At 34.8% G+C, this 27,382-nt stretch overlaps 1 protein-coding gene and 1 pseudogene across 2 annotated transcripts in view; one reads left to right on the top strand and one right to left on the bottom strand.

Moving 5' to 3' along the window:
* Nucleotides 1–27,382, bottom strand: part of ROCK2 (Rho associated coiled-coil containing protein kinase 2) — a gene marked incomplete at both ends in the record, with an annotated part of 136,588 nt that overhangs the window by 23,655 nt on the left and 85,551 nt on the right. The window contains 15 exons of the mRNA XM_079721538.1: nucleotides 2,238–2,422; nucleotides 2,790–2,950; nucleotides 5,766–5,925; nucleotides 8,603–8,709; nucleotides 9,101–9,347; nucleotides 9,570–9,661; nucleotides 9,756–9,891; nucleotides 10,468–10,516; nucleotides 10,680–10,759; nucleotides 12,869–12,880; nucleotides 13,461–13,521; nucleotides 15,735–15,894; nucleotides 16,715–16,806; nucleotides 18,903–19,041; nucleotides 21,404–21,548. Of these exons, the coding sequence (XP_079577664.1) occupies nucleotides 2,238–2,422; nucleotides 2,790–2,950; nucleotides 5,766–5,925; nucleotides 8,603–8,709; nucleotides 9,101–9,347; nucleotides 9,570–9,661; nucleotides 9,756–9,891; nucleotides 10,468–10,516; nucleotides 10,680–10,759; nucleotides 12,869–12,880; nucleotides 13,461–13,521; nucleotides 15,735–15,894; nucleotides 16,715–16,806; nucleotides 18,903–19,041; nucleotides 21,404–21,548 (1,826 nt within the window). The remainder of the gene's footprint in view (nucleotides 1–2,237; nucleotides 2,423–2,789; nucleotides 2,951–5,765; nucleotides 5,926–8,602; nucleotides 8,710–9,100; nucleotides 9,348–9,569; nucleotides 9,662–9,755; nucleotides 9,892–10,467; nucleotides 10,517–10,679; nucleotides 10,760–12,868; nucleotides 12,881–13,460; nucleotides 13,522–15,734; nucleotides 15,895–16,714; nucleotides 16,807–18,902; nucleotides 19,042–21,403; nucleotides 21,549–27,382) is intronic.
* On the top strand, nucleotides 23,835–24,384 carry LOC307064637 (large ribosomal subunit protein uL22-like; annotated as a pseudogene). The gene has a single exon. The product of its transcript is annotated as a large ribosomal subunit protein uL22-like (transcript).

The raw sequence follows: 27,382 nt of genomic DNA, 5'->3' as shown, positions 1-27,382 counted from the left end.
GATAGATATGCATTCATTCATGCAACACTTACTGATGATGTCTTATGTGCAAGAAATTAATCAAGGGTTGGAGACAGCAGAATATAAGTGGGTTTTTTTTTGGTTTTTGTTTTTTTTTTGCCATTCAGTGAATTTATACTCTGTTAGGTGATTAAGACAGCAGATGTGGGTATCTTTGGCGAGGAGGGGTTAGGAACTGAGGGATTAAGAAACAATAGATCCAAGTGCACTTATGAAGAAAATAATAGGCATATATACTAAGTATCATAAATTAGGTATAAACAAAGAGTAATTAGAACAGGAGAAGAAACACAATCTAGATATTTAGCTAGACTTTGTGTTCATATAAACATTGCTGTTAGAATAAATACTATGGAGAATAGCTGTGCAGTCAAATAGTTTTAAAGACTGTGTTCCCTAGAACTGAGGATCCACAGTTTAGGCTCTTGACCAAAGCCAGGCAAATGAGTTCCATCTCAGGACTTAGAGATCCAGAAAAGCCAAATCAGGGTCGCTCCACATAAATGAAGCTATAAGACATATCTCTAGAGTTTGTCCTTCCTGAAGGACCAAGTTTTCTGTTAAATAAAAAAAATGAGGGCTTCCCTGGTAGCGCAGTGGTTGAGAGTCTGCCTGCTGATGCAGGGGACACGGGTTCGTGCCCCGGTCCGGGAAGATCCCACATGCCGCAGAGCGGCTGGGCCCGTGAGCCATGGCCGCTGAGCCTGCGCATCCGGAGCCTGTGCTCCGCAACGGGAGAGGCCACAGCAGTGAGAGGCCCACGTACCACAAAAAATAAATAAATAAATAAATAGAAATAAAAAAAATGAGAGGGAAGAATAAAGCTAACACACAGGGGAAAAAACAAAGAACCAAAAAATATTGGACAAAGATGCCTGAATACTGTTCAAGTTTCTAGTTCCAATTTTTAAAAGTTAAAACCTCATGAAGTTTAAGAGTCTAGGTTTACCCAGGCAATAGATCAGCAAAAAGAACAAACTCTTTTTGACCATCCTTTCCTAGGAAGTGTCAATATTTGAATATTTGACCATCCTTTCCTAAGTAGTGTCAATCTTACTGACCTGTCACGGGTATGTAAAAAGCAGGCAATTAGCAAAAGCGATAGGAACAAAGTAATAGTCCTATAGTAGACATACTAGTAACAGTAACAGTTGTAGTAATAATGGTCCCTACCATTTACTGTGTGCTAGATGCTGTAAATAAGTCATTGTTATCCTTTACAACAGTGGTCCCCAACCTTTTTGCCACCAGGAACTGGTTTCGTGGAAGACAATTTTTCCACGGACCAGGGTGGGGTGGGGGGATGGTTCAGGCGGTAATGCCAGCGATGGGGGGCGATGGGCAGCGGCAGACGAAGCTTCCCTCACTCGCTCCTGCCGCTCACCTCCTGCTGTGCAGCCCGGTTCCTAACAGGCTACAGACCCGTACCAGTCCGTGGCCTGGGGGTTGGGGACCCCTGCTTTACAAGATCCCTAACAAGGAAGCTATTACTGCCCCCCTTTTGTAGGTGTGACGGAGAGGTTCGGAGAGGTTAAAATATTTTGCCCAAAGTTGATCAGCTAGTAGGTAGTGGAAATGGGATTCACACCTTGATCTGTCTGGCTCCAAAGCTTATTTTCTTTTCACTCTGCCTCCTATCAAATAACTGGAATCCAATATGACCTTTGGTCATGATTGGCAAGAACTAATTATACTACTAATGACTGAATGGGGTAAATTTTAACAGTATATTACTGTACACTTTAAAAGTATTTTCCCAATGTTTTCTGTTTTCTAAGTAAATTAAATATAGCACTAGAGTGTATGCTAAAAAATGATTTAAAAATTTATATGGTGTTTGCTTAACAGTCAAACATTTCCAAGTCCCAGAAACTAAAGAAACAAACAAAAAGCACTTATGCTTGAAGGACAGTCCTGAGGAAAACTCCTAAGAGCATGAAGTACAAATCCCAGACATTTTCTTCTTCTTCAACACCAACACTCTATATACGATATCATAAGGTGGCAGTAGTAAAAAAACTGTCAGGGAAGAAAATAAAATCTTTTTGAAGGTCAACAGTGGCACTTAACATATTACTTAAAACAGAAAGAAAGAGAAAATGTGGTCAAGAAAATAAAAGGGTCAAAAGAAAATCCCCAGATAAATCAAAATTAAGATAATTTACATGTGGATAGTTGTGCATATTAATAAATTTTGTCTCAAACAATTAACTTACTTTCGAAGTTCAGCATTCTGTTTTTCCAAGCTCATTTTCATTTCTAGGAGATGATTATTCTCTTGTTTCAACTGCTTTTCTGACATTTTTAGTGTGTTAACTTGCTGTGTTTGCATCTTCAAGTCATTTTGTGTAAGGCAGCGCTTCTGAGTTTCCTGCTCTATTTTTAATGTCAAGTTTCTAACCTAAAAAATAGAGTTATTAATATGTAAGTAAATTATTTTGACTTTCTTATCAATGAAGCTGGCAGTAAATATGATGATGTAAAACAGACTTTTCCCCTTAAACAGTTAATTCACTTCAAAATAAAATATTTCTTGGATTTTCCATAATGACATATTTTTAAAATAAAATGTGGTCTTTAAAAATGTTTTAATCATGATTCATTTAGTATATCATCCAAATTTGGTAAAATTGAAAGATTATGGAATATTATTTTACAAGAAAAAAATTTTAATTATAAAACCATCACTGAACCTTTATAAATAAACCTAGTTTACTATTAATTCATTAAATAGATTACTATTATTTATTGGTAAACTTCACACTTACATCCTCATTTAGCACATCTTTCTGTTTGAGGAGTTCGTTTATTTTCTGCTGTGACTGTTTGAGGTCACAGTCTAATATAGAGCATCTTTTCTCAGCCTCCAGCAACAAGTTCTCTACTTTCTGTTTTAAAGTTCTTTCCTCCAAGAGCTTTTTCTCCATTTCTATTGCCACAAAAATGGACATAATCATGAATCAAACAAAAGAAGCATATCAAATACATGACACAGTGCTAATAAAAATTACAGTAAATGATGCTGCCTTCATAATTTTTTAAATTTCCAATTTAATATTTTCATCTCTCCTCTTAATATAATTGAAATGTCAACAATTTCATGCTTGAAAATTAGGTGTTTCATTTGCAGGGTATAAAATTCTACCACACTCCACAATATTACATCCATTTTAATGAAAGCAAAATAATTCTGCCTTTACTTATGTTTCTAAAAGACATGTACATCTTTTTAAATAAAGATTTATTTTTCTGCTACTCTGTGCTTCTCAGTGTTACTCTTCTTGCCTAAAAACATTAAGCAAGATCCTAATCATTATAGAGGTAGATCCTATGACCTCAATGGCTCTTTCTATATTAGCATATTACTATGCAGAGGATGAAAATTATGTTTTAGGGAGTTGGCAGAGGACAGGACTCTAGAACCAAACTTCCTGAGTTTAAATCCTGGTTCTGACACTTCCTAATTATTTGACTAGCCAACTTAATTAACCTCTCTGAGGCTCAGTTTCCTTATCTCTAGAATGGTAACAATAGCACCTACACCCGTAGGGATTTTGCAAAGATTTTGCATTAACATATGTGTAGTACTTAAATGCTGCCTGGCATATGGCAAGCACTTGATAAGTGCTCACACAGGAGAATTTTCAATGACCTAAGAAAATGTTCACAATATTTTTTTAAAAGGAAAAAAACCAAAAAAGTAGAGAAAACTGAGAAAATATACAAAATATCATCCTGATTTAGTAGCATTCTGGTTAATCTTTACTTCTTTTTATTTTCCTATATTTTCTAAATGATTTGCAACAAACCTTTAATTTCTTTTATTAATCAGTGAAGACTTCTAAAGACCTTTTTTCAGTCTCAAAGTGAAGAGCAGACAAAGTGTATGTCTAATCAAGTGATGTCATAGTAACTGCAAGTTATTCCATGTAAAGGATTACTGATGTACTGATTAGAAAATCTGTTCAAATTCAGTAGATTCTTCTGCTCCTTCATACCTAATGTTCAACTTCTAATTATCATTTATTACAAAGTTATATTGGGGAAAAATTAAACCTTACGAATTTTCAGTTTTTAATGAACTGTCTTCAAAAGTGTAGAAAAATGAAACCATTTTTCACATACTACTAAAAATAGCTAGCATTTCTAAGCACTTTTCAGGTATCATTATACTTGGTTTTCACAACAACCTAATTCAGTAATTGTCCCTTTACAGGAAACAAGGCACAAAAAGGATAAGTAACTAGAGAAACTCACTTAAGTAGTAATTCATTGCTAAGCCATATTCTTAAACAAAGAATGCAATGCAGTGACATGCACTGGAAAGACCAAAGGCTTTATACCAGATGTACCATCTATAAAATTTAAGTTTTGTGTATTCATACAAAATATTAAAGTCACCTGTATCTTATGTTACAGCTGTAAAAAGGAATTTAAAAAAATGAGTTATATGCTAAATTGGTTTATTTTCAACACTTCAGAGAATAATCTATAAACAAATGTACTCATTTTAAAAACTAATCACCCTAATGTGGGCACAGAGAATAGAAAGAGGCATGAGTGAACTCACTAAGGTGAGGAAAATAAAGATTCTGTATCTTGTTTTGGGTAGTGATTATATGTATGTATTACAAATGTGAAAAATGTTTGCATTTTATTGTATCTAAATTATGACCTCAAAAGAAATTAAGGGGCTTCCCTGGTGGCGCAGTGGTTGAGAGTCCGCCTGACGGTGCAGGGGACGCGGGTTCGTGCCCTGGTCCGGGAGGATCCCGCATGCCGCGGAGCGGCTGGGTCCGTGAGCCATGGCCGCTGAGCCTGCGCGTCCGGAGCCTGTGCTCCGCAAGAGAGGCCACAACAATGAGAGGCCCGCGTACCGCAAAATAAATAAATAAATAAATAAATAAATAAAAAGAAATTAAACTTTGTGTCTTTTTAGGCCATGGACAGGGAAACATGGCCCACTAACTTTCTTGTTAGATATTTCTAAATAAAGCACTCATTTCATCTTATATCATCTAGAATCAATGCCTTAAACTAAACTGTTTTAAAAAAATCTCCAATTTTAATTACATTCAGTAATTTAAAGGCCATTTTTTGCTAAGTTACTAATAAATGTTATGCTTTAACATGAAGTGAAATTTCTATTTAAGAGTTTTATAAATCTTTGACAAGAATACTGTATTGATTTCCTTTGGAATTTGAAATCCATCATATATGAACAGTCAGTTTGGAAAACAAGAAATTATCTAAAAGACAATTCATTCCAAGATACGGGCTTGGTTTGTGGAAAAGTTCACTTTGTTATCATACCCTATACTCATTAGTATTGTGTGACTTTGACCAAATCTAGCTAGTATCTTAATCATGCCAGATTTCAAATATTCAGTGAACTTATATTCTATAAACTCTCAAGATTTTTGTAACACAAGCTGGTGAAATGTCAAACTAAATATTATAAAAAGAGCATATCCCCCAAATCTGAATAGATGTATCTACAGCTTTGCACTCTGTATGCCTGTCACTGTTGACAGCACTGAACTATTAATTTCTCTCTGATCTAGAAATTTGGTTGAATAATTCTGTGTTGGGGGCTTACCACCTTAGAAATGGCTGCTGCCTTCAAGGAAAAACATATATGTAAAGCTTTCCTAATACTTTTTAAAATATTTTTCAAAATCAGAGTTGAATACAGAATCAATTCCATAAAATGTTGCTGAAAACCCTCTTATGAAAATGCGTACCTTTCATGGCTTCTGATTTAGCTTCTTCAATGGATTCATAAATCTTATTTTTATCTGCCAGCCGTGCTTTTGTAGCCTTATGTTCAGCCTCTTCTTGTTCTAAGCTCTGCTGTATAACTTTTAGTTGGTATGTCATATCTATTTCCATGTTGTTCTTCTCCTATTAAAGATTTTAAATGGCAGCTATCAACAAAAAAGACTGGCTTGCAATTTCAAAAACGTACAGTCTTTTTTTTTTACAGGCTTACTAATAATGTTCAACATGTTCCCTCCGATCTTCAAACATCTTGTAAAAGTAATCTATGCACTCTGCCTGTTCACTTCCCTCTGTACCCATCTCCACTCTACTGTTTTGAGATCTTCAGTGAGATTGCTTGAGCTCAATAAAGTGACAAATGGTATCTCAGTATCAAATTCAACAGACATTTATAGTCTTTATTTCATTTGAACTCACTGTCGCCCTTGAAACTATTTCCTTGACATACCTGACACTGAACTCACTTGGCTCTCCCCATCCTGCTCTCATCTTTTCTGTTGCATGTGAAGTTTTCTCCCAGCTGCCCCTTAAATGTTGGGCGTTCTCTGGAGTAGTGTTCTTTAGCCATAATGCTTCTCCTCTTCCTATATTATTACTTCTCAAACTTTTAAAACATACCTAATGTTTCCCTTTGCTATATCTAAAAAAAAAACATAAAAACAAAAAAAAAGAAATCTCAGGATCCTCTACTATTCACCCTTATTTTCCACCTAGGAGACTTGCTTTAAGTTGAGAATCTTTAATAGAAGTCAGTCTATTTTCGATATATCCTCAAAAGATTTTCTAATTCTTTGTTTTCTACGATTTATATCGTAAATATAGGTATTTCTTTTGTTTTTCAAATATAAAAATGATTTTTTTCAAACTACACCATCCACCAACAGAGTAATTTACTCTGCTCTGAAAAACCAATGCTCTCAGCAATCTCTTTGCAGATGGGCTCTTCCAGTCACATGGTTTGAGTTACTTCTATATCGATGACTCTCAAATATTTCTAGCTGCTACTACCATAGCTTACTTCTTTGTAGACATCCTAATTTGGCTGTCTCACAGGCACCTCAACTTAGGACTAAAATGGATTTATCACTGTCCCCTCTAAAACAGCTATTTTTCCTTTATTCTTTATTAATTAATGGTACCACTACAGATTTCGTCACAAACTAGGAACCCAGAACTCGTTCTTGAGTACTATTCACATGCCATATCTAATCAATCAGTAAGTGTTCCCAAATATTCCTCCTCCAAATATTTCTCAGATTCATCCTTATTTTCCATCCTTTGAACTACTGTACTAGTTAAGTCTCCATTATCTAGGTTACTGAAAAAGCCTCTGACTAATCTACCTACATCGTCGTGTCCTCCTCAAACCTAGCTTCCACATGGTACATAATGAGCTATCTTAAATGTTCCTCTAACAAAATCATCCAACTTAAAAGCCCTTCAGTGGCTAGTCCATTACTTAGAGCAACTAAGTGTTGTTAATAGAGTATTCAACGTCTTGCATGGTCTCGCTCATGCCTGGCTCTGTAGCCTCACTCAGGCCAGTGAATTCTTCACACTTTAACATTAGGTTTTCAGGCCAGTTTTAGCCTGACGTCTATTTTTGTAAAATTTCATTAGATCATAGCCATGCCCATTCCCTTTACTGCAGCAGAGACCATATGGCCTGCAAAGTCTAAAGTATTTACTGTCTTTCCCTTAAAAGATTAGAATTTGTTGACCCCTGCTCTTTACTCCAGAAATACTGAATGGTTTGCACTTAAATAAACTGACTATGACTTCTTTATTTTCTATCCTCTGTGCCTTATGCTCAAGCAGTCCTCCCCAACTTTACCCTGTCAACCAATCCTGCCCTGTCAGATGAGCGATTCATTCTGTGCACCCAATATACCCTGCCCATACCTCTATCATTCTACTTACCACAATGCATTAGAATTATCTGTGTACTTTATTATTACTTTAGAAATTACCCATTAGACTGTGAGATTGTTAAGGGGAAGAACTGCATCCTGATATTTCTACCACATATGATACATTAAATACTTAAATGAATGAATATATAAGTGAATGAAAATAAAATATTAACTGCACAGAGCCTAAAAATTATCCCTGGCTTATAGTACTTTTTGGTAAACTTCTAAATGAAAAGTCACAATAACTTTATGTCATTTTAAAGACATATTGTAAGATGGGCTTCCCTGGTGGCGCAGTGGTTAAGAATCCACCTGCCAATGCAGGGGACACGGGTTCGATCCCTGGTCTAGGAAGATCCCACATGCCGCGGAGCAACTAAGCCCACGAGCCACAACTACTGAGCCTGTGCTCTAGAGCCCATGAGCCACGACTACTGAAGCCCACGCGCCTAGAGCCAGTGCTTCACAACAAGAGAAGCCACTGCAATGAGAAGCCTGCTCACCACAACGAAGAGTAGCCCCCCGCACGCAGCAACAAAGACCCAATGCAGCCAAAAATAAATAAATGAAATAAATTAAAAAAAAAAAAAGATATATTGTAAGTCAAAATTTACATTTTCCTTGGATGCCCAGGAAGAAGCATCCTCATTACACACCCCAAGAGAGACTCTCCCTTCATAAGCATCTAACATCTAAGGGCTGCTTGTATAGTGTTATGGTAAGCCTTAAAATACACATCCCTAATCTACATAACCAAGTGTGAATATAAGAAAGTACATGAGTGTTGGAAATATTTCAGTTACTAATTTTCCTTATTTTAAAATGTTTTTCAACATGAAACTGTCTAGTCATTTATTTACACAAACGTAAAACTTAACATGTTTTACCTTTTCCAAATCAGTAAATCTCTCCTGTAGTTGTCTCTTCTCGATCTCTACTTTTGCTAATAAGATTTTGCCATTCTTTAAATCTTCTTCTAGGCCAGATATTCTACCTAAAATTGAAACATTTTTAAAAACAATAAACTCATATAGTATATATATTAAACTTAGAGTAAAAAATTTGGAATTCACCTCATTCCTTAAAGTTGTTATATATTAGGAGCAGAACTTTTATAATTGTTGGTGTAGTGCTTTAGAGTTAATTCGACTGGAATCCAATCTACCACCTTTAGAAGTGGTTTGTTACTTAAAATACTTCATACTATTTGAAAGTAAATCTTTCATTCATAAAATTTTGTAACAATGTATTTCTAATATGCTAACCTTACATAACAGAATAGTATATCCAGACATGTACTATTCTAGCACATTATCCATCATCTAAGGTTATTTCCAAAACACAAATCATTAAGATGAACTCAAGTACAATATCTACTTTAATACCTTGTAAATCATTAATAATCTCTGATCCATGGGTTCGGTCCCTCCTTTCAGATTCTAGAACTGACTGAAGATTGATAAATTCCTTTTCAAGTTTTAACTTGGCAGTCTCCAGCAGGCAATTTTTATCTTGCAGATCTCTATTGTTAGATTCCAGCTGTTGAATCTGTTTTGAACTTTCTGCCTGGGTTTTCCTTAACCGGGCTGCAGTATCAGATTCTGTTCGCAGCAAAGTATTGGTTTCATCCAGCTGTTATTCCATTCAAAACCAAACAAACAACAAACAAATAAACACAGGTATATATGATGAAAATACCTTCAATTTATTACCCCATTACAAACTATTCAAAATAAACAAAAACCTAAAAATATCTTCCTAATGATTTCCTTTTCGTAACACTGCCAATTAAACAAATATTAACAGATAGTCATAAATAAAATTCAATATCCTTATAAATTGGGATCAACCTACTTGTCTCTGGAGTTGATTCACTTTCTCAGTGGATATTTGAGAGTTCTGATTTCTTTTTTTCAAATCTTCAAGTTGATCTTTTAAACTGTTAACTGTGATAAAAAGCATTTTAGCTGTAAGCTTCAACACAACACACACATACACACAAACATTTTCTCTTAGTATTTAATATTCTACACCACAAACCATCATTCTCCAAATTTCGCTTCTTGTCTGCTTCTTGATCAGCTTTCCGCTGATATTCTGCATTTTTGTGCTGAAGAAGTGCCTTTTCTCTTTCTAATTGTCTTAATGCTGATTCCACATTTTTCCTTAAGGTAATCTGAAATAATGCTTGAAGTTATTATCAAAGGAAAGTATGTATAAAAACCAAACGAAAACAAAAAATATTTCAGTTACATCAAGCAAATAAAAAAGACCTTTAAAAAAGGTATTAACTGCCCTTTTGTTAAAACTACAATGTTTTCCATATTTTTTAAATAGCACACTATTCTTAAATAATCAAGACCATAAGTGTTTTGTTTACTACTGAAAGTCAAAATTTCTGTAACATTCCATCACCACTGAACCATCTTTACTTAATACAAACTATGGGTCTGAATAAAAAAAGAAACAATTGTCAATTTCTATTTTTAAGCCATGTAAGTAATACGAGTGCAATTTTCTTTTTACTTGAAATATCTACACATACTAAATTAACTCATTTGCAAAAACATAACAAAATGAAGCCTATTATCATGGTTACCCTATAATCTGAGAGTCCTGTCCACCAATACTACAAGGTAGATTTTACTATATAACAAGATATGTATTAATATGGTACTAAACTCTGTAGATAAGTCAGGCATCAAAACTTTTTATGAACAAAAATGTTAATAAAAGCACAGAGTGACTTTACCTCTTCTTCTAGCTCCTTTGCTACTTTCTCTAGGCGAGTATTAACAGATCTAAAGAATTTCAAAGGCAACAGTAAATAATTCTCTCCTAGTTTACAATAAAGACATTTACCATAAATTATAAAATTATCATATAATTACTTTGTAGCTCTTCTTTTTTAGTAAAATGTTTAAACTTACATTTTAAAATATAACAATTATCTACAAAACATACTTGCACTTCTGCTCTAGTTCCTCTTTGGCTTGTATCTCACTGCTAAGGTGTTCTTCTAATGTGTATAGTTTTTTCTGAATCTGTCAGAAAATAAGAAACTATAATTATAAAGTCTGATCATATTTAAAAGATGAGAGGCTTAAAGAAAACAATGATAATCTTCTCTTTTCTTTCAACTTAATATAGGTACAGTTTTTGTACATTCTTAATGTGATTTTTATTGACAGAGAGAAAAAATCCTCCATCTCTTGCTTTCTATTACAGTACACATGTATGTATGAACACACTATGTAAACATAAGAATAAAAAGCTCCAATCTTGGCAGAATTCTTCTATGACACCAAGTTTCTCATTCATTATGAACAACGGATATCCTTTGATACCCTCCATCATTCTTTTGTAGGTTATTTATTCGAAAATACTGTCACCATTTGTGCTTATAAAGATAAAAGGTCTACATCTGAAACAAGTATTTGGAATATTTGACTGAACACTCTCAAAAATATATTACTTTTCTTAAAAATAATAAAAGCTCTTCCCATTTTTCCAAAGAAGACATGCAGATAGCCAAGAGACCTATGAAAAGATGTTCAACATAGCTAATTATTAGGGAAATGCAAATGAAAACCATAATGAGATATCACCTCACACCTGTCAGAATGGCTATCATCAAAAAGACAAAAATAACAAATATTGGAGAGCATGTGGAGAAAAGGGAACCCTGGTGCAGTGTTGGTGGGGATGTAAATTGGTACAGCCACTATGGAGAACAGTATGGAGATTCTTCAAAAGATAAGGATAGAACTACCATACAATCCAGCTATTCCACTTCTGAGTATTTATCTGAAGAATATGAAAACACTAATTCAAAAAGATATATGCACCCAAGTTATGGAAACAACCTGAATATCCACTGGTGGATGAATGAATAAAGAAGATGTGGTATATATACACAGTGGAAACTACTACTCAGCCATAAAAAAAAGTGAAATCTTGCCATTTGCAACATGGATGAACCTTGAGGGTACTAGAAATAAGTCAGAAAGTGAAAGACAAAAACCATATGGTATCACTCATGCGGAAACAGACACACACACACAGAAAAGGAAAGAAAATAAAACAAAGACAAACTCAAAGACAGGGAGCAGAATGGTCATTACCAGAGGAAAAGGTGGTTAGGGCTGGATGAAATGAGTGAATGGGGTCAAGTGTATGGTGATGGATGATTACTAGACTTTTGATAATGATCACTTTGCAATGATTACAGAAGGAGAATCATAATGTTGTATACCTGAAACTTATGTAATGTTACATACCAATTTTCCCTCAAAAAAAGATATATAAAAGCTCTTCTTTATATCTTCCTACACTGTGCCAGGCACAATACTGTGAAAAGTTGTCAACAATAACTCTTTTGGATAAATGACAACTAATTAATTACAAGTCATCTTGCCATAAGGTCAGATATGTCGGGCTTTAAACAAACTAAAATTACAGAAAGTATTAAATATTGCACTTTGGGAGCCTTACTGCCTTTATAAAGGATTTAACTTTTCAAGTTCCTTTTGTGTTTTAGGTACAGTGGCAGGCACTTTACAGATATTGTCTCATTAATCCTAACAAAACCCCTAAAAAGATGGGTAGTATTATATCTATTCAAGAAAGAAACTGAAATCCAAAAAAGGTGAACAGCTGGGCCAAGACAGCACAGCTAATAAGTGGCAGTGCCCCAAAAGATCCTGATCTATTAGATTCCATGGCCAATGTTCTTTCCACTATTCTTTCTAGTGATCAGGTTCTCCATGATTTCTTAAATATTTTATATACCTTAAGCAAGACTGTATACTTCCCTAGTAAGAAAATACAGGCCAATGAACTAGTCAAGTTTAACAGCTTTTGGCTGCTACTATATTAGTATAATTTGATCACACTAGTTATCACATGCTAATCAAAAGTTCTTGCTGCTACTTATATATCCTTAATAAATAAAAACAAGAAAATTACATAATATATATTTTAAACAACAGATCCATAGGAGCAATAAAAAGAATACTTGGTAGAAAAAAGGTTGAGAACTTCTCTCTTGGGTAGGTGTAGTACTCCAAATGCTAGGTGGAATATGATTATAACAAAACATCGCTAGAGTGATGAGATTTTCCTGTTTTTCAACATATTTGACATCAACATACCTCTTGACTCTCCTATTTAAAACAAAACAAAAACATTAAAATGCTTGTTATGCTTTGTAAAATTCCTAAAACACAAATCATACCAAAATTACCTAACTAATTTTTTTAGGTTTTGAAGAGAAAAATGTTTAGCATCCTCATTTATGTGTATGTGTGTTCATTATTTAGCTTTGTACAGAGGTCACAAAATATTGTAACGTTTTGATAAAATTATCCTTTATATGAATTCATTGCTAAATAGTCAAAATTTAAATTATCTACTATTTCTATATCCTTATAGCTTATTATCTGTACTCTTTTATAGTACTAAGATCATAAAATTTTCTAACTGGTAGAAAATACAGCTGTTTGTAAACCTATTCTATCACTTTTGCTACTAAAACTAAGCCTAAAGCCGTGTATAAGTCATCTTTTCACTGGCCATTGGATCTCACACAGTGATACTTGTCAAATAAATGAATCACTTCAATGTTATGCTGAACTGGATTGCAAGAAGGAATGCCATCTAAAAGTAGCATCAAGTGAACTTTAAAATACAGGGATATTACTAAAATATCTGAACACGTATAGAGTAGTCAAAATTTATACATACTTCGTTTTTCCTTGATTGTATCAAATCATTTTCTTTACAAGATGGAGAGTCACTTAATAACCTAGAAGGAAAGGCAGGAAATAAGTTCTTTTGCATGTCATTTTAACTCATTTTCTAATACCAAGTTATTCTCAGAATTAAATTCCAACCACAGATTCTCTTTTTTTTCACTTCAACATATTTAAAATGAAGTAATATTTTCCCCTCTAGAGATATATAACATTTTCAATCATTTAAAATGATAAATATTTCTTGCCTCTCACTCTTAAGTGGATATTCTAGTCTTTAACATCGTTGAGACTGGAGTCACTAAATAGAACTACACTTTTCTCCCTATTCATCTCATTTTGAGTTCCTGTAACTATCTTATTCTTCTTTTTCAGAAATCTTCTGGAAAGAGACAGCTCTCCTCCTTTTCAAAAATAACATCTCTTGGGCTTCCCTGGTGGCGCAGTGGTTGAGAATCCGCCTGCCAATGCAGGGGACACGGGTTCGAGCCCTGGTCTGGGAGGACCCCACATGCCGCGGAGCAACTAGGCCCGTGAGCCACAACTACCGAGCCTGCGCGTCTGGAGCCTGTGCTCCGCAACAAGAGAGGCCACAATAGTGAGAGGCCCGCACACCGCAATGAAGAGCGGCCCCCACTTGCCACAACCGGAGGAAGCCCTAACGCAGAAACGAAAACCCAACACAGCCATAAATAAATAAATAGATAGATAGATAGATAGATAGATAGACAGATAAATAAATAAATAAATAAAACATCTCTTGATCTCCAGGTCTTAATACACAAATCATCACTTCTATTTAACTGTCAATTTCTCGCTTAACTGGGTCCTTCCTCACTGTGTATAAACATGCTTGGGTTTCTCCTGGCACTGATATCCTCAATTTAGTCAGCATTACATTAGTTTTCAGAACACTGTCCTTAGAAGGATGAACAACTCATCCTGTTTTGCCTGGGATTTTCCTGGTTTTAGCATGAAAGTCCCACACCATATCTCAGGAAGCCCCTCAGTCCTGGGGAAACCGTAATGGTTGATCACCCCAACCATTACACACATGGAAATACCAAAAATTTCTCAAATACATGTTTCTCAAACATCTTTAACACTTCATTCAACTATTTAACAGTTTTCAGTGGCTCTTCACTGCCTGTCAAAGTCAAAAGTCCCTTAGCACAGCACACAACAATCATCGGTTGCATTATGCTTCCCCTAAACTCCAACTCCATGCTATTTTCTAATTTTATACCCAATACTCACTCCAGCTGACCAATATGTACTGAATGATCTTGTGCCAGGCTCTGCACTACATGGAGGGATTACAGGCAAGAAAACCACAGTCCCATTAAATCCTCCAGTGGTCATGATACAGTGCTATATATACACCCTATGTTTGAATCCTACTGGACTATACTCTGCTCCCAAAGTATGCTTACATTCCAAACTTTTGCTTCCACTATTCACCTCCCCACTATACTCACCTAACCTCCTTACATCTCAGCCACTCAAAACCCTTTCTTAACTTTAGACTTGGCTAAGATGCTACCTCTTCCCTGAGGTCTTACCTGACTTTCCCCTACCCTCGTCCCAAAGAGATGTGACTTTTATTCTTCTTCTGAACCATCTCATATCTTTTTGGTACCTTTCTTAAGGCAAATATCACATTCTACCCTTCATTATGGCTATATAATTCTCCTATATCCCTTATTAGTTGACAAGCTCCTTCAAAAGCAGGTGTTTGATCTTACTCTATATTCCCCAAAGAACACAGAACATTGCCTTACATTCATTTGTAAATGAATATCATATAATATTCTATGAAAAAACTCAGTTTAAAACAAATTAGCGGGGCTTCCCTAGTGGCGCAGTAGTTGAGAATCTGCCTGCCAATGAAGGGGACACGGGTTCGAGCCCTGGTCTGGGAGGACCCCACATGCCGCAGAGCGGCTAGGCCCGTGAGCCACAACTACCGAGCCTGCGCGTCTGGAGCTTGTGCTCCGCAACAGGAGAGGCTGCGATAGTGAGAGGCCTGCGCACCGCGATGAGGAGTGGTCCCCGCTTGCCACAACTAGGGGAAGCCCTCACACAGAAACGAAGACCCAACACAGCAAAAATAAATAAATTAATTAATAAACTCCTACCCCCAACATCTTAAAAAAAGAAAAAAAACAAATTAGCACTTTATCTTCTATAATTCAGTCTCCAAGTAAGACAACTCTTTATAGCTAGATGCTGAAAACAATAAAAATGTAACAAACAAATCACATACAAATTTTCTCTATAGTAGGTAAATCCTATAAAAGGCAGCTGATTTCCCACAAAAGCTTTAGGAATTGGGAAGGTTTCTACATCTCCTTTATCATCTTCAATGTCATCAAAATTGCTGCTGTCTATGTCACTGCTGAGTTCGGGTACCACAGGAGCTGCCGCTATTAAAAGAAAAGAAACAAATTATTTAATAATAATATATCTGATTTAAAATTATATAAATGACCCCTGTTTTGTTTTATATTAGTAATTATATATTATTAATAATATGTTATATAAATATTAACATATTACATATTGATATTTGATTCATTAACAATACTATATTATTATGATTTACTATAGAATATTTTAGTATCAGATTTTATCATTTCAAAGAATTGAAACTTTATGTGTTTTATTATTATATTAGATTGGTTTTAAATATAGATAAATCAATCAAACAAGGAAAGCAGGATATTATTCTAGGTATTAAAATTACAAGCAGCAATAACTTGCATATACGTTCTTTAGTCTCCGGTTTTCTACATTCTTTAAGTAGAAATATTTCTTACTCTTCAAATGAATTAATATTAAATATACATGAAGTTTAACTGAATTACTATGCTTACCCTAGTACTTACCAGAGTATGGTCTCCATAAGTAACTAATTACTGATTTATTAATTCAAACATCTGAATTAAAGAATTGTATTTCTCCAATTCTGAAAATTACTGAGATCCATAAAACTTAGCTTGACAAATTAAGAAACCTATGTTTATCATAAAAGCACTGGGAAATAAAGACATATTAGTTTGCTAAGATACTGAGGTAATATTCATTTATTTATAAATACTGCTTCAGAACAAATTGAAATGAAACCTCTCAATTTAAAAATTAGTTAGCATTAAGTGTACAGACATGCTTGTTAATTCAGAAGAGGAATCAATTTATGAGATTTAAAAGGTGATGAAATGGAAATATTTAAATTTATTGACTTACTCTCTCTTATGTTATCCCAATTCCACTGATCATTCTTAAAGAAAGGATGTTGTTTGATTTCTTCTACCCCATTTCTTCCAAGTCGTACCTCCCTAAACAATGCAGTTAAAAATTGTATTATAAAGAGTAACATTATATAAATACAAAAATATTAACTTTTATCTCAACAAGGATCAAAGTAAGGATCAGAAATTAGTTTAAGATATCTTTATTAAAAGCTTCAGCTTAAATGTTGCTCAAAAATAAGCAATCTAATTTTACAGTATATGATTGCTCTAGATAGTAAACGCCATGGAAAGGGAAATATGTTTCCACCTGTTTTGTGTCAAATGAAAGTACGATATTTTCAATGAAAAAAATCATCTGCATGTGCCAAAACCACGTGACCAACTTTAGGGGGTAAAATGGATGGAGAATTAACTTTTGGCATAGAAGAGTTTTTTAAAACCTTTCTAATAAACGTTATTTTAAAAAATCCTCCTCCTTTCTTAAAAAGAACTCACATATTATGTTTGAAGCTATCCATGTTTACTCTGGATATATCTACATCTATATTAAATATAAATTGTTAAATATAAATATATATTACATTTATATTAAAATTATCATTCTGAATACAAAAAAATGTTACTAATGATTTCATTCTTTGACCTGTTGAGTCTTCAGTGAAGACTATATGGAAATAAAAAAACATTTTTTATGTGTCCCTGGAGCTACGTTTAATATAAACAAGAAAACCTGTAAAGTTTAGAAGGAAGTGCTCTTAGCCACACTGATGGCATTAAATTCTTTTCAAACTATCTTTTCTCCACCTACAATCATTCCTTAGACTGCAACCACACACACCCATAAATTGCTAAGGCAAATATTTCATGAATGGTACTCCCTTCATTAGCATATGCTGTATCCTGTTTCATATTTTACCCTTCAGCACAAATTATGGTCATTCCCATCAACTCCATCTAGTCCTCAAATCAAACATTATCTTGAGTTTATCACCATGTATTATTCATTAATCATGTAATTAACAATCAAAGTTTTATTGTACAAATGATTGAGAAACATATAAAAATGATTAAGCTGTCTAATGAGGGAAAATATAATTTTCTTGCTTTGTATGGAAAAGAAATAATTCATAATACTTAGTTGGACAAGAATGAGGGAAACAATTATTAATAATGGAAATATACCCTGATGTGACTTCTCTGGGGGTCAAATTTGTAACTCAAGTAGGTCAATTTTAAAATGTATCTCCTAGAATTCCACCTTTAAGATTTTATCCTACAAAAAGTATGCAAAGATAAATGTATAAGGATAGTCACTGCAGTACTGGTTGTAACAGCAACTGGCTAACAGGCAATAATAAGGTGTGCTGAGGAATCATAGCATCTTAGGGCAAGAAATGTTCTTAGTTATCATCTAATCTGATCCCATCATTTTAAGGATGAGTAAAATTATTTCCCCAACAAGTAAAATAATTTTCCTAAAATCATAAAGCTAGTGAGGTAAGTCTGGACTGAGGTGGAAGCACCCACTTATATGTGTTAGTCCTTTAATAGGATGACTCCTATTACAAATATAAAATGGTAAACCAGAAAAGAACAGAATAGAGAGGGCAAGGAAGAAACTTCAAATAGCTTTCTAGCTTCTCTTTTTAAGGCAGGTTTTCACAACAATGTTCATCTAGTTTGTTTCAAGAAATATAGAATTTCCAGGATGGACTTGCTCATATTCAAATGCAAATTAAAAACGGTTGGGAAGGAGGCACTCCCAAATCAAACACAGATAGTTTTTAAGATTATTAACTTTTGAGTATTTATCTGCACAAAAATGTTCTCTTCTCAAAAGTTGTACAATCAAGAGCAGTACGGCTTAATCACCTTAGAGGATAAAATATGAATAATACAGAAGTTTTATTTCTCTCAAATGCATTATTTTACCAAGTTCTGTTTTTTTCCTTTTTAGACATGAGGGTTAAGATTAGAGTTAGATTACCATTAGGCTGCACATACAAAATGACGAGGGTAACCCAACACCAGGCTTAGCAGTAGGAAAAGGCTAAACCAGAATTAAATGCAATTTGGATAAAAAGATTGATTTTATATGTAAATAAGAGTTAGGTATGCTTTCATTTCTACAAATCCAGAAGTTAAAAGGATTCTCTGTGAAGAAATTCAATGTACATTACCTATCTGTTAAGAAGGCACAGATGAGATTCTTCGCATGTTTAGAAATTTCTGCATCTTCAGGGAAACATAGTGAGTTTTTATGATCCATAATTTTGCTATATGTTCCTACCAGTGAATCTGCATAAAATGGAGTATCCCCTAAAGTTCCAAGAAAAAAGAGTGTAACAGAGAATGCAAATTAAACATTTTCACCTAATATTTAAATATGTTAAGTTTAAATCTGTCACATGCATGGAAGAACACAAAGGTCTATGGGCCAGGAATCTCAGTCAAAACAAACAGGCGCACAACCAAGAATATACTTAAATTATAATCATACCAATGAACCATGAACTTTTAAGAGCAAAATAAAATCAATACTAACTGTAGAATCTGTTGGGTTTTTAAATACATAACGGGGAAAAAAAACAATTTACTGGATAATTTAAAAGATTACTAGGTGGGGTCAGATCAGTTAGTGCTTAAGCTAAATCAACCTTTTATGTTATACAACAGTCACTAGCTACAATTGGCACTTTAAAGTTAAATTAATTACAATTAAATAAAATGAAAAGTTCAGTTCCCTAGACACACTAGCCATATTTCAAGTGCTCGATATGGCAGGTGCCTACCGTACTAAACAGTGCAGACATAAACCACTTTCATCATGACAGACTGGACAGTGCAGCTCTAAGAGTTAGATGAGCCTTATTATTTTACATATGAGGAAGCCAGGCCCAGACAGATGACATGTGATCTGCCTAAGACAACACACAGCTAGAGTTGAAAACGGCAGAAACAGCCTCCTAATGCAGTATTCCTGCTGACTGCTGACTGTGATAAACAGGCACTGAAGCAAGTGTAAAGACAGAAAATGCTCACGGCATCATCTTGGCCAGTATTCATCTAAAGCCACAGGATTTAAAGGCCCTGCCGGTATGCCTCAACCACAAGTCACCTTAGTACAGATCAGACTTTCCCAAATCAGCCAAAAAGGAGTGTTCAGGTAGTTAGCTTTTGTTCTCCAAGGGTGGCAGAGGAGAGTTTTGAATTCAAGATTTTTCTAGTGCAACTTTTAACTGCAGTAGACTCCTTTAAATGAAGTCCAGTCAACCAACCTGATGAGCAAGCACCAGAGTAGGCTCAGGATACTGCAAATCAGTGCCATTCACACTCATTAAATTCAGCTCTCAGAGCTGAAAACAGCAGCAGGAATTTAAATGGTCTCTTCAAACCCAGGTGACTTCCTCCAAAGTATATTATTTTTTAACCCCCTGGGAGAGTCTAGGCAAATGATGGAATATATTCTACTTTCAAAAGATTACAAGACACACCTAATGAATCATCAGATAGGGCCTAGAGGTGGAGAGAATAGATAGCTACCTGAGAACATATAGTGTGTACAAAGAGACCCACTGCAAAGACAAAGGCCCAAAACAAAGTAGGTCACAGAAGGACATGAGACTACGCATAGCAAGATCAGTGCTACACATACACATATGGTCATCAAGAGAAGGCACTTTAACCACAAAAAAGTTCCATGACTAATCGTTATTTAAATTTGTACTGATTTTTTTTAGCAATAAACATACTCAGTTACTATACAGATTTTACAGATTTCCACTACTTATTTCTTTTAGTCATCTTCTAGAAAATAAATTCCCCAACTTCTAAAACTATATTTTCAATTCTAAAGTCATTTCATATAATGCTATTAGCCATAACACATTTGACTCTTAAAGTAGAATTTTGCTATATCTCCCTCAACCTGAAACCAGGGGAGTCAGCCACTGGCTTCCTTGGCCAGAAAATATTTTTGTGACTCTAGTACTTAGGAATAGGAAATCTTAAAAATGAAATCTATGATATAAAGAAAAGTTTTGAAATACTTGAGCCTTTCAAATTTTGATCTGGTCAAAGTAAAAGAAATTATTTAATTTGCCTCTGAGTTTTCTGAGATTGAAATATTATTATAAAATATATTTATCTTGATAGTCAAATGGTCAATAACTATATTTATGATTTATTTGACTAGAACTACAAACCAAATATATATACAAGTAATAAATATAAGAAACGCAGTGTACAAAAATTAATTACATAACAATTACATAAACTAAGAGTACTTTCGGTTCCTTATTATTATTAGAATAACAGCCTTATAGTTAAAATATTTACAACAAATACTCCTGATTAAGAAAATCTTAGAATGAAGGCCCACTGCAACTATAAACTTGCTTCTTGTTCTAGTGTTTTCTTAATACAAAAGGTCTATTGGAGGAATACTTCCTAGAAGTAGACTTTCAATTCCTTTCATATTCTACTCAATTACTGTGGCAGAATGAGGCTTGGTTTTGATTTTCCAATCAATAATCCGTCATATCAGACACTACTAATTCAGTTTTCAGAAATACTACTTTTTCCCTAGAACACAAGTAATTCATTTTTTTATAGTCTCACATTCTTGACTTAGAACTAAAGTGTTATGAGATGGGTTTTGAAAAAAGAACAATTTACTTACCCACCAGCATCTCAAAAAGGAAAACACCCACAGACCACCAATCACATTCTCGCCCATAGTAACCATCACCCCCTTGTGATTTCAGAACCTCAGGTGATATATAATCAGGTGTTCCAACTGCTGTATCACAATGCACCATGCCTGTCTGGGTAAAGTGCAGAGAGAGAGAAAAAAAATGTGTATAAAATGTCTGTAAACACACACACACAAGCACAACTAATTCATTAATTATTACATATACAGTGACTACACATGGCTATCAAGAGACCTTCATTGCTGACATGGCTTTGGGAGGACAGGGGATAAATGCATTATGAAATGCATAAAAATGTCTGGATTATGGGAGATCAGGGATAATTTTCCAACTCTAAAATACAGGAGGCTTCATCAATGAAAGAAGAAAAAGGTGGTTAACTCCATGAGAATTCCATGCAAATCAACATCTTTTGTTTCTTTTTCTTACACCATGAAGGAGTTACAAGAGAAATACAAAATGTGGTCCTAAGGCACCTGACCCGGGGAAAAGAAAAGAATCATTAGAGAAAGGAAACTTTGATATTTCCAAAGAAACTGCAGTAATGAAAATTACAAAGGCCCCAGTTTTGGAGGTTGTATTAAAAAATAGTTCTTATCATACCAAGAAAAAAAATGGGGGGAAATAGATCAAATGTTTAAATCAAAAGATCTTTATAGTTTGAAAGCTACACCTCCAAGGTGCATGTTTAGAAATGTGGAGCTGTGGTATCAAAGATATTTGGCAAAATGATTAAAAACACCTTTTTCTGTGTTTAGTTTCAGTGGGTAGTAAGATAATCCCTATCTTATGTTTTTTGACAAGGACAAGAACCACTGTAGATATTATCTACGTGTGTGTATTTTGCAGCATGTATGTGTTTGTGTATGTTTGTATATATGCTGCAAGATTAAATCACGACAGTATACAGTAGTGTGCTCCTAAATAGTACCTGTTCACCTCCAGCTATGTACAAACATGCAAAGACTTTACAGATTAACTTAAATGCCCTTCATTTCCTTTACCTGCCTGGTTAAAAAGTGTGTCACCTACGTTCCTTATAAGGAAGCTATACAACTACCAAAATACTAAGTATTATGACCACCTTGGAAAAAGGAAGTTCAATGTATTTTATAAACATGATTTATATAAATGTTTTTATTTAAATGCAATAAAATGTATGTTAAACATGAGAGATTAATTTTAGAAGCAATCTTTTCTTTCCTCAAATCAGCAGAAATAACTCAATGATTTTATTTTCCCAAGTATTCAGCAAATAGAGGTCATTTTAGTTTGAATATAAATTAATAAAATAAAAAATTTGGAAATAATTGAGCAAATTATGATGGTAATACTCTGTAAGGGTTATTACTTAGGATAAAAAATGAAGATGACAGTGCCTGACTACAAAAGGCAGGGTATAAAATTAATTTTTATCATTAACTATCCTACATTTTAGACTTCTACTGAAGGAAAAATTCATAGAGACTTACTAGGGTAAATAAAATCTCTTTATTTCACATGTATCCATGTAAATTACACTTCAAAAAAATGAATCTTGTGAGACTTAAGAGCTAAAACCTGGCCAGACACAAAAGTGCCACTAAAAGAAAAATTATTTAGCATTCAAAGGTTCAGAAGAAGGAGAGCAAAGGATAAGATACAAAAAAGAATTGGCGGACAAGTTAGACTTCAGAGGAGAGAGGGTTGGTATGGTAGCTTAGACAGAAAAAAGAGCAAAAACAAAGGAACAAGAATGACTTTATATAAAACAGGTTCAAGAAATGCAGTGAAGTCCAAATCAGCTAAATGTAAAGTTTCACACTGATGAAGCTGGGAAAGGTAAGATGGAGATCAGTTTGAATAACCGATTACTTGTAGAATAAATACTTTGGTAGGAGTAAAGAATTTTTACTAGGTAAACTGTGTCACTGGTACTCTGTTTTTGGAAAATTAATATTCTAACCACCATCTTTGGCAACCACCTATTGAGAGTTAAAATTTTTTTTAAATAAACATTTGGGAAAGATATTTAAAAACTATCTCATGGGGAAGTTCTCAAATTATATAAATATAAAATCTACATTTATGACAAATGTAGGAAATACAGGAAGGATAAAATACAGAAATACAGGAAGGCTAAATCACAAACTAAAGAGATTGGTTTACCTACAGGGGGTGAGTGGGAAAAGGGTAGAAAGAAGCAAGTACAGGAATGGGATGGTGGGATAAGGAGGGAGTGATCCTTCTCTGAGCATGCAATTTGTATAGTTCTGACTCTTAAGCCAGAGGAATGCCTCACATATCCAAAAAACAAATAAACAAAATCAACCAGATGTGGGACAACTCTAAATGGAATACAAACAGTAAGAAATGGACCTGGCTTTTCCGGTAAGTGGCCTGAGGTGACCTCTAAAAATGGTTCGCTATTCACTTGACCCAGAAAACCCCACAAAATCATGCAAGTCGAGAGGTTCAAATCTTCGTGTTCACTTTAAGAACACCCGTGAAACGGCCCAGGCCATTAAGGGTATGCATATCCGAAAAGCCACCAAGTATCTGAAGGACATCACTTTAAAGAAGCAATGTGTGCCATTCCGTCGTTACAATGGTGGAGTTGGTAGGTGTGCCCAGGCCAAACATTGGGGCTGGACGCAGGGTCGGTGGCCCAAAAAGAGTGCTGAATTTTTACTGTACATGCTCAAAAAATGCAGAGAGTAATGGTGAACTTAAAGGCTTAAATGTAGATTCTCTGGTCATTGAGCATATCCAGGTGAATAAAGCCCCCAAGATGTGGCGCAGGACTTACAGAGCTCATGGGTGGATCAACCCATACATGAGCTCTCCCTGCCACATTGAGATGATCCTTACTGAAAAAGAACGGAGTGTTCCTAAACCAGAAGAGGAGGTTGCCCAGAAGAAAAACATATCCCAGAAGAAATTGAAGAAACAAAAACTTATGGCCTAGGAATAAATGCTGCAAAAAATAAATGCAAATAAAAGTAAAAAAAAAAAAAAAGAAGAAAAAAGAAATGGACTTGTTTCATAAATTAATAACATAACCACACCAAAGAGGGTAGAGAGGAAAAGAACTGACCTAGGTTACTTTGGAAAACAGTTGTAGTGTAGATAATGAGAGCCAGTTTTCTCACAATCCAAAGAAGTAATCACAAAACAGAAAGGAGGAAGACTAGAATGAACCCTGTGGTGTAGGACTAGAATCAAAAGTATCATATGAACTCATAATTTTTAATACGATTTATATACAGACAGGTACAGAATTAAATATGAACATGTGTGTGCATGTGAGTTAGTAGACACAGTATATACAATATACACACATCCACTGACAGAGCCTAGAAATAATGACACTCCAGGAGCAATGAGTACATCCAGCAACCGAATACTGATTTTTAAATACCATTCTTAAATAAAAGGAATTAGAGCTTCTTGGAGAAGTGTTTGATTCCAGGCCTGGGACAGAGAAAATATAAGATAAGTGTTCAACAGGTGGAAGGAAGGGAGGGAGGGAGGGAGGGAAGAAAAAAGAAATAAAGAAAAGAAATGCTCCCTATAGGGTACATTTGGGGAAAGACATAGAAGCCAACTTAAAAAGCCTTCACAAGGTAAGCAAACTCTGGACTGAGTTTCAATGTGTGAGTAGGAATTTGCCAAGCAGAGTATATTCAACAGCATATATGAAGGCCAGGAATCTTAACATACCACAGTATAAAAAGAACTGTATGTAATTTAAGACCTCTGAACCACAAGGTACAAGAGGTCAAATGATACAGAATGAGGGTGAAAAAGTAGGCAGGGATCATATCACCATAAGAGGCTTCAGATGACTAGCTAAGGAGTTTGAACTTTTTTCAGTAGGTGACAGAAAACTACTAAAGGGTTTCAAGCTGGAGAGCAACATAAACAGGTATGCATTTTCAAAAGCTTCTTCAAAAGTACTTTATCTTAAATGGATCAGATAATGTGTGTTTGCTAAATACATGAGTGTTTTGTAACTGACAAAATATCATAAGTCAAGAGATTTACTGAAAACACAAAATGGGTCAATCACAAATCTTGGAGTTGGTCTAAGAAACTATTCAAAATGCCTGCTGTTGGGACTTCCCTGGTGGCGCAGTGGTTAAGAATCTGCCTGTCAATGCAGGAGACATGGGTTCGAGCCACGGTCTGGGAAGATCCCACATGCTGCGGAGCAACTAAGCCCGTGTGCCACAACTACTGAGCCTGCGCTCTAGAGCCCGCGCTCTAGAGCCCGCGAGCCACAACTACTGAAGCCTGTGCGCCTAGAGCCCGTGCTCCGCAACAAGAGAAGCCACTGCAGTGGGAAGCCTGCGCACCACAAAGAAGAGTAGCCCCTGCTCACTGCAACTAGAGAAAGCCCACGCAGCAACAAAGACCCAACGCAGCTAAAAATAAATTAATTTTTTTTAAGTTATAAAAAGAAAAGAAAAAAATGCCTCCTGTGAGGGTGGAAAAGAAAAACTGTAAGTGAAATTCTTAATTATCAGAAGCAGTGAAAGCTTCAGCTTGACTACTACATAGTCCGGAGCGTATTCAGTCCATTTTAACAATTAAAAATGAGCACTTGCACCAGGGGCTACTTTCTCAGAGAGGCGTGTCCCCTCCCTGCCTCGTAAGACTGCTGGCTAGTGGAAGGTCCTGTTTCTTGTGCTCTATCTAGAAGACAGCCCAGTTGCTTCAGAACTCCATTTCCATTTGCACTTTGCGGCACACACAGGTGCAAAGCTGCCTGTTATTCCAATCATCTCCTTGGATACCAATTATTATTTTCATTTGGGCTCTGGTTACAAAGCTGCATAGCTTTTGAATGGTCTGTCCCTATTGCTCCCATAAACCTGTCCTTTTAAATGTATAATTTTGCAGAAAATAGGGCTTTTCAGAAACATGAGTAGAAATGCCTGTATTTTAAAAATTGATGTCACTTGTAGAAGGGTTAAGAACACTAACATTTTACCTGTTAGCTTTTAAAAATTTATAGCTTCAATCTAATCCAATGGTATACACTAGAATATTAATGGATAAAATCTTATACTATTTTCAGTAAGTTAAAATACTAATGTAAAATTGTGCCTTAAAAGGAGGTAAAGGTTGCTATGAAATGCATAATGACAGGCATAGAGGGAAGTCAACTTGTCTGATCAATGCAGGTAATTTTAAATAGCAGTACTCCTTGACTGTCACTGAGATAATCTAGATGTAAATATACTAATTGTGACTTTCACTCACACCCAGATATTTATTTCAGGGAGAAAAAGAATAACAACACCCAGAAAACTGTGTAATCTGCAATCTATCAATGGCAGAATTTAATGAAACAGCATTACTCTTATTAGTGATAGTAATAATTTTAGTACTTATATAAGGTTATAATTTTATAGTTGTATTTTACTTTGCTTTTATCCATGGAATAATGTTTTACGTGAAGCCAGAAGAGCTAAAAAATAATTCGAGCATCTCTGTCTTTATTACAGATAAAGGGTTGGCAAACTTTTTGTATAAAGAGCCAGATAGTAAATATTTTAGGCTCTATGAGACACACAGGGTCTCTATTGCATATCTTCTTTCTAAAAACAATTTTTTAAAAACGGAAAAAACATTTTTAGCACAGAAACTATACAAAACCAAGCCACAGGCCAGATTTGGCCCTGTGCTCTAGTTTGCCAATCCCTTCTATAGATATATAGATGAATAAGAATGAAACTATGAACATTTCTAATGGCTCTAAGACCATAATAATAATCAAAGGCAAACGAAGTGATGAACATGAAACTTGCAATAACACTATTCACATTAACAACATAACAAAATTATAAATTCTACATACTATAGTTTTAATTAAAAATTCCTTTGTTCTTCAACATAACATAATTACTCTCATTATTAATATTACTGGAGGAACGGGGGTTTGGCATAAAACAAACAAC

This window comes from Hyperoodon ampullatus (genome assembly GCF_949752795.1).
Source record: "Hyperoodon ampullatus genome assembly, chromosome: 15".
In the NCBI taxonomy this organism is placed as follows: Eukaryota; Metazoa; Chordata; class Mammalia; order Artiodactyla; family Ziphiidae; genus Hyperoodon; species Hyperoodon ampullatus.
The sequence above is the reverse complement of the archived record's forward strand: the minus strand, read 5'-3'. Positions and strand labels throughout refer to the sequence as shown.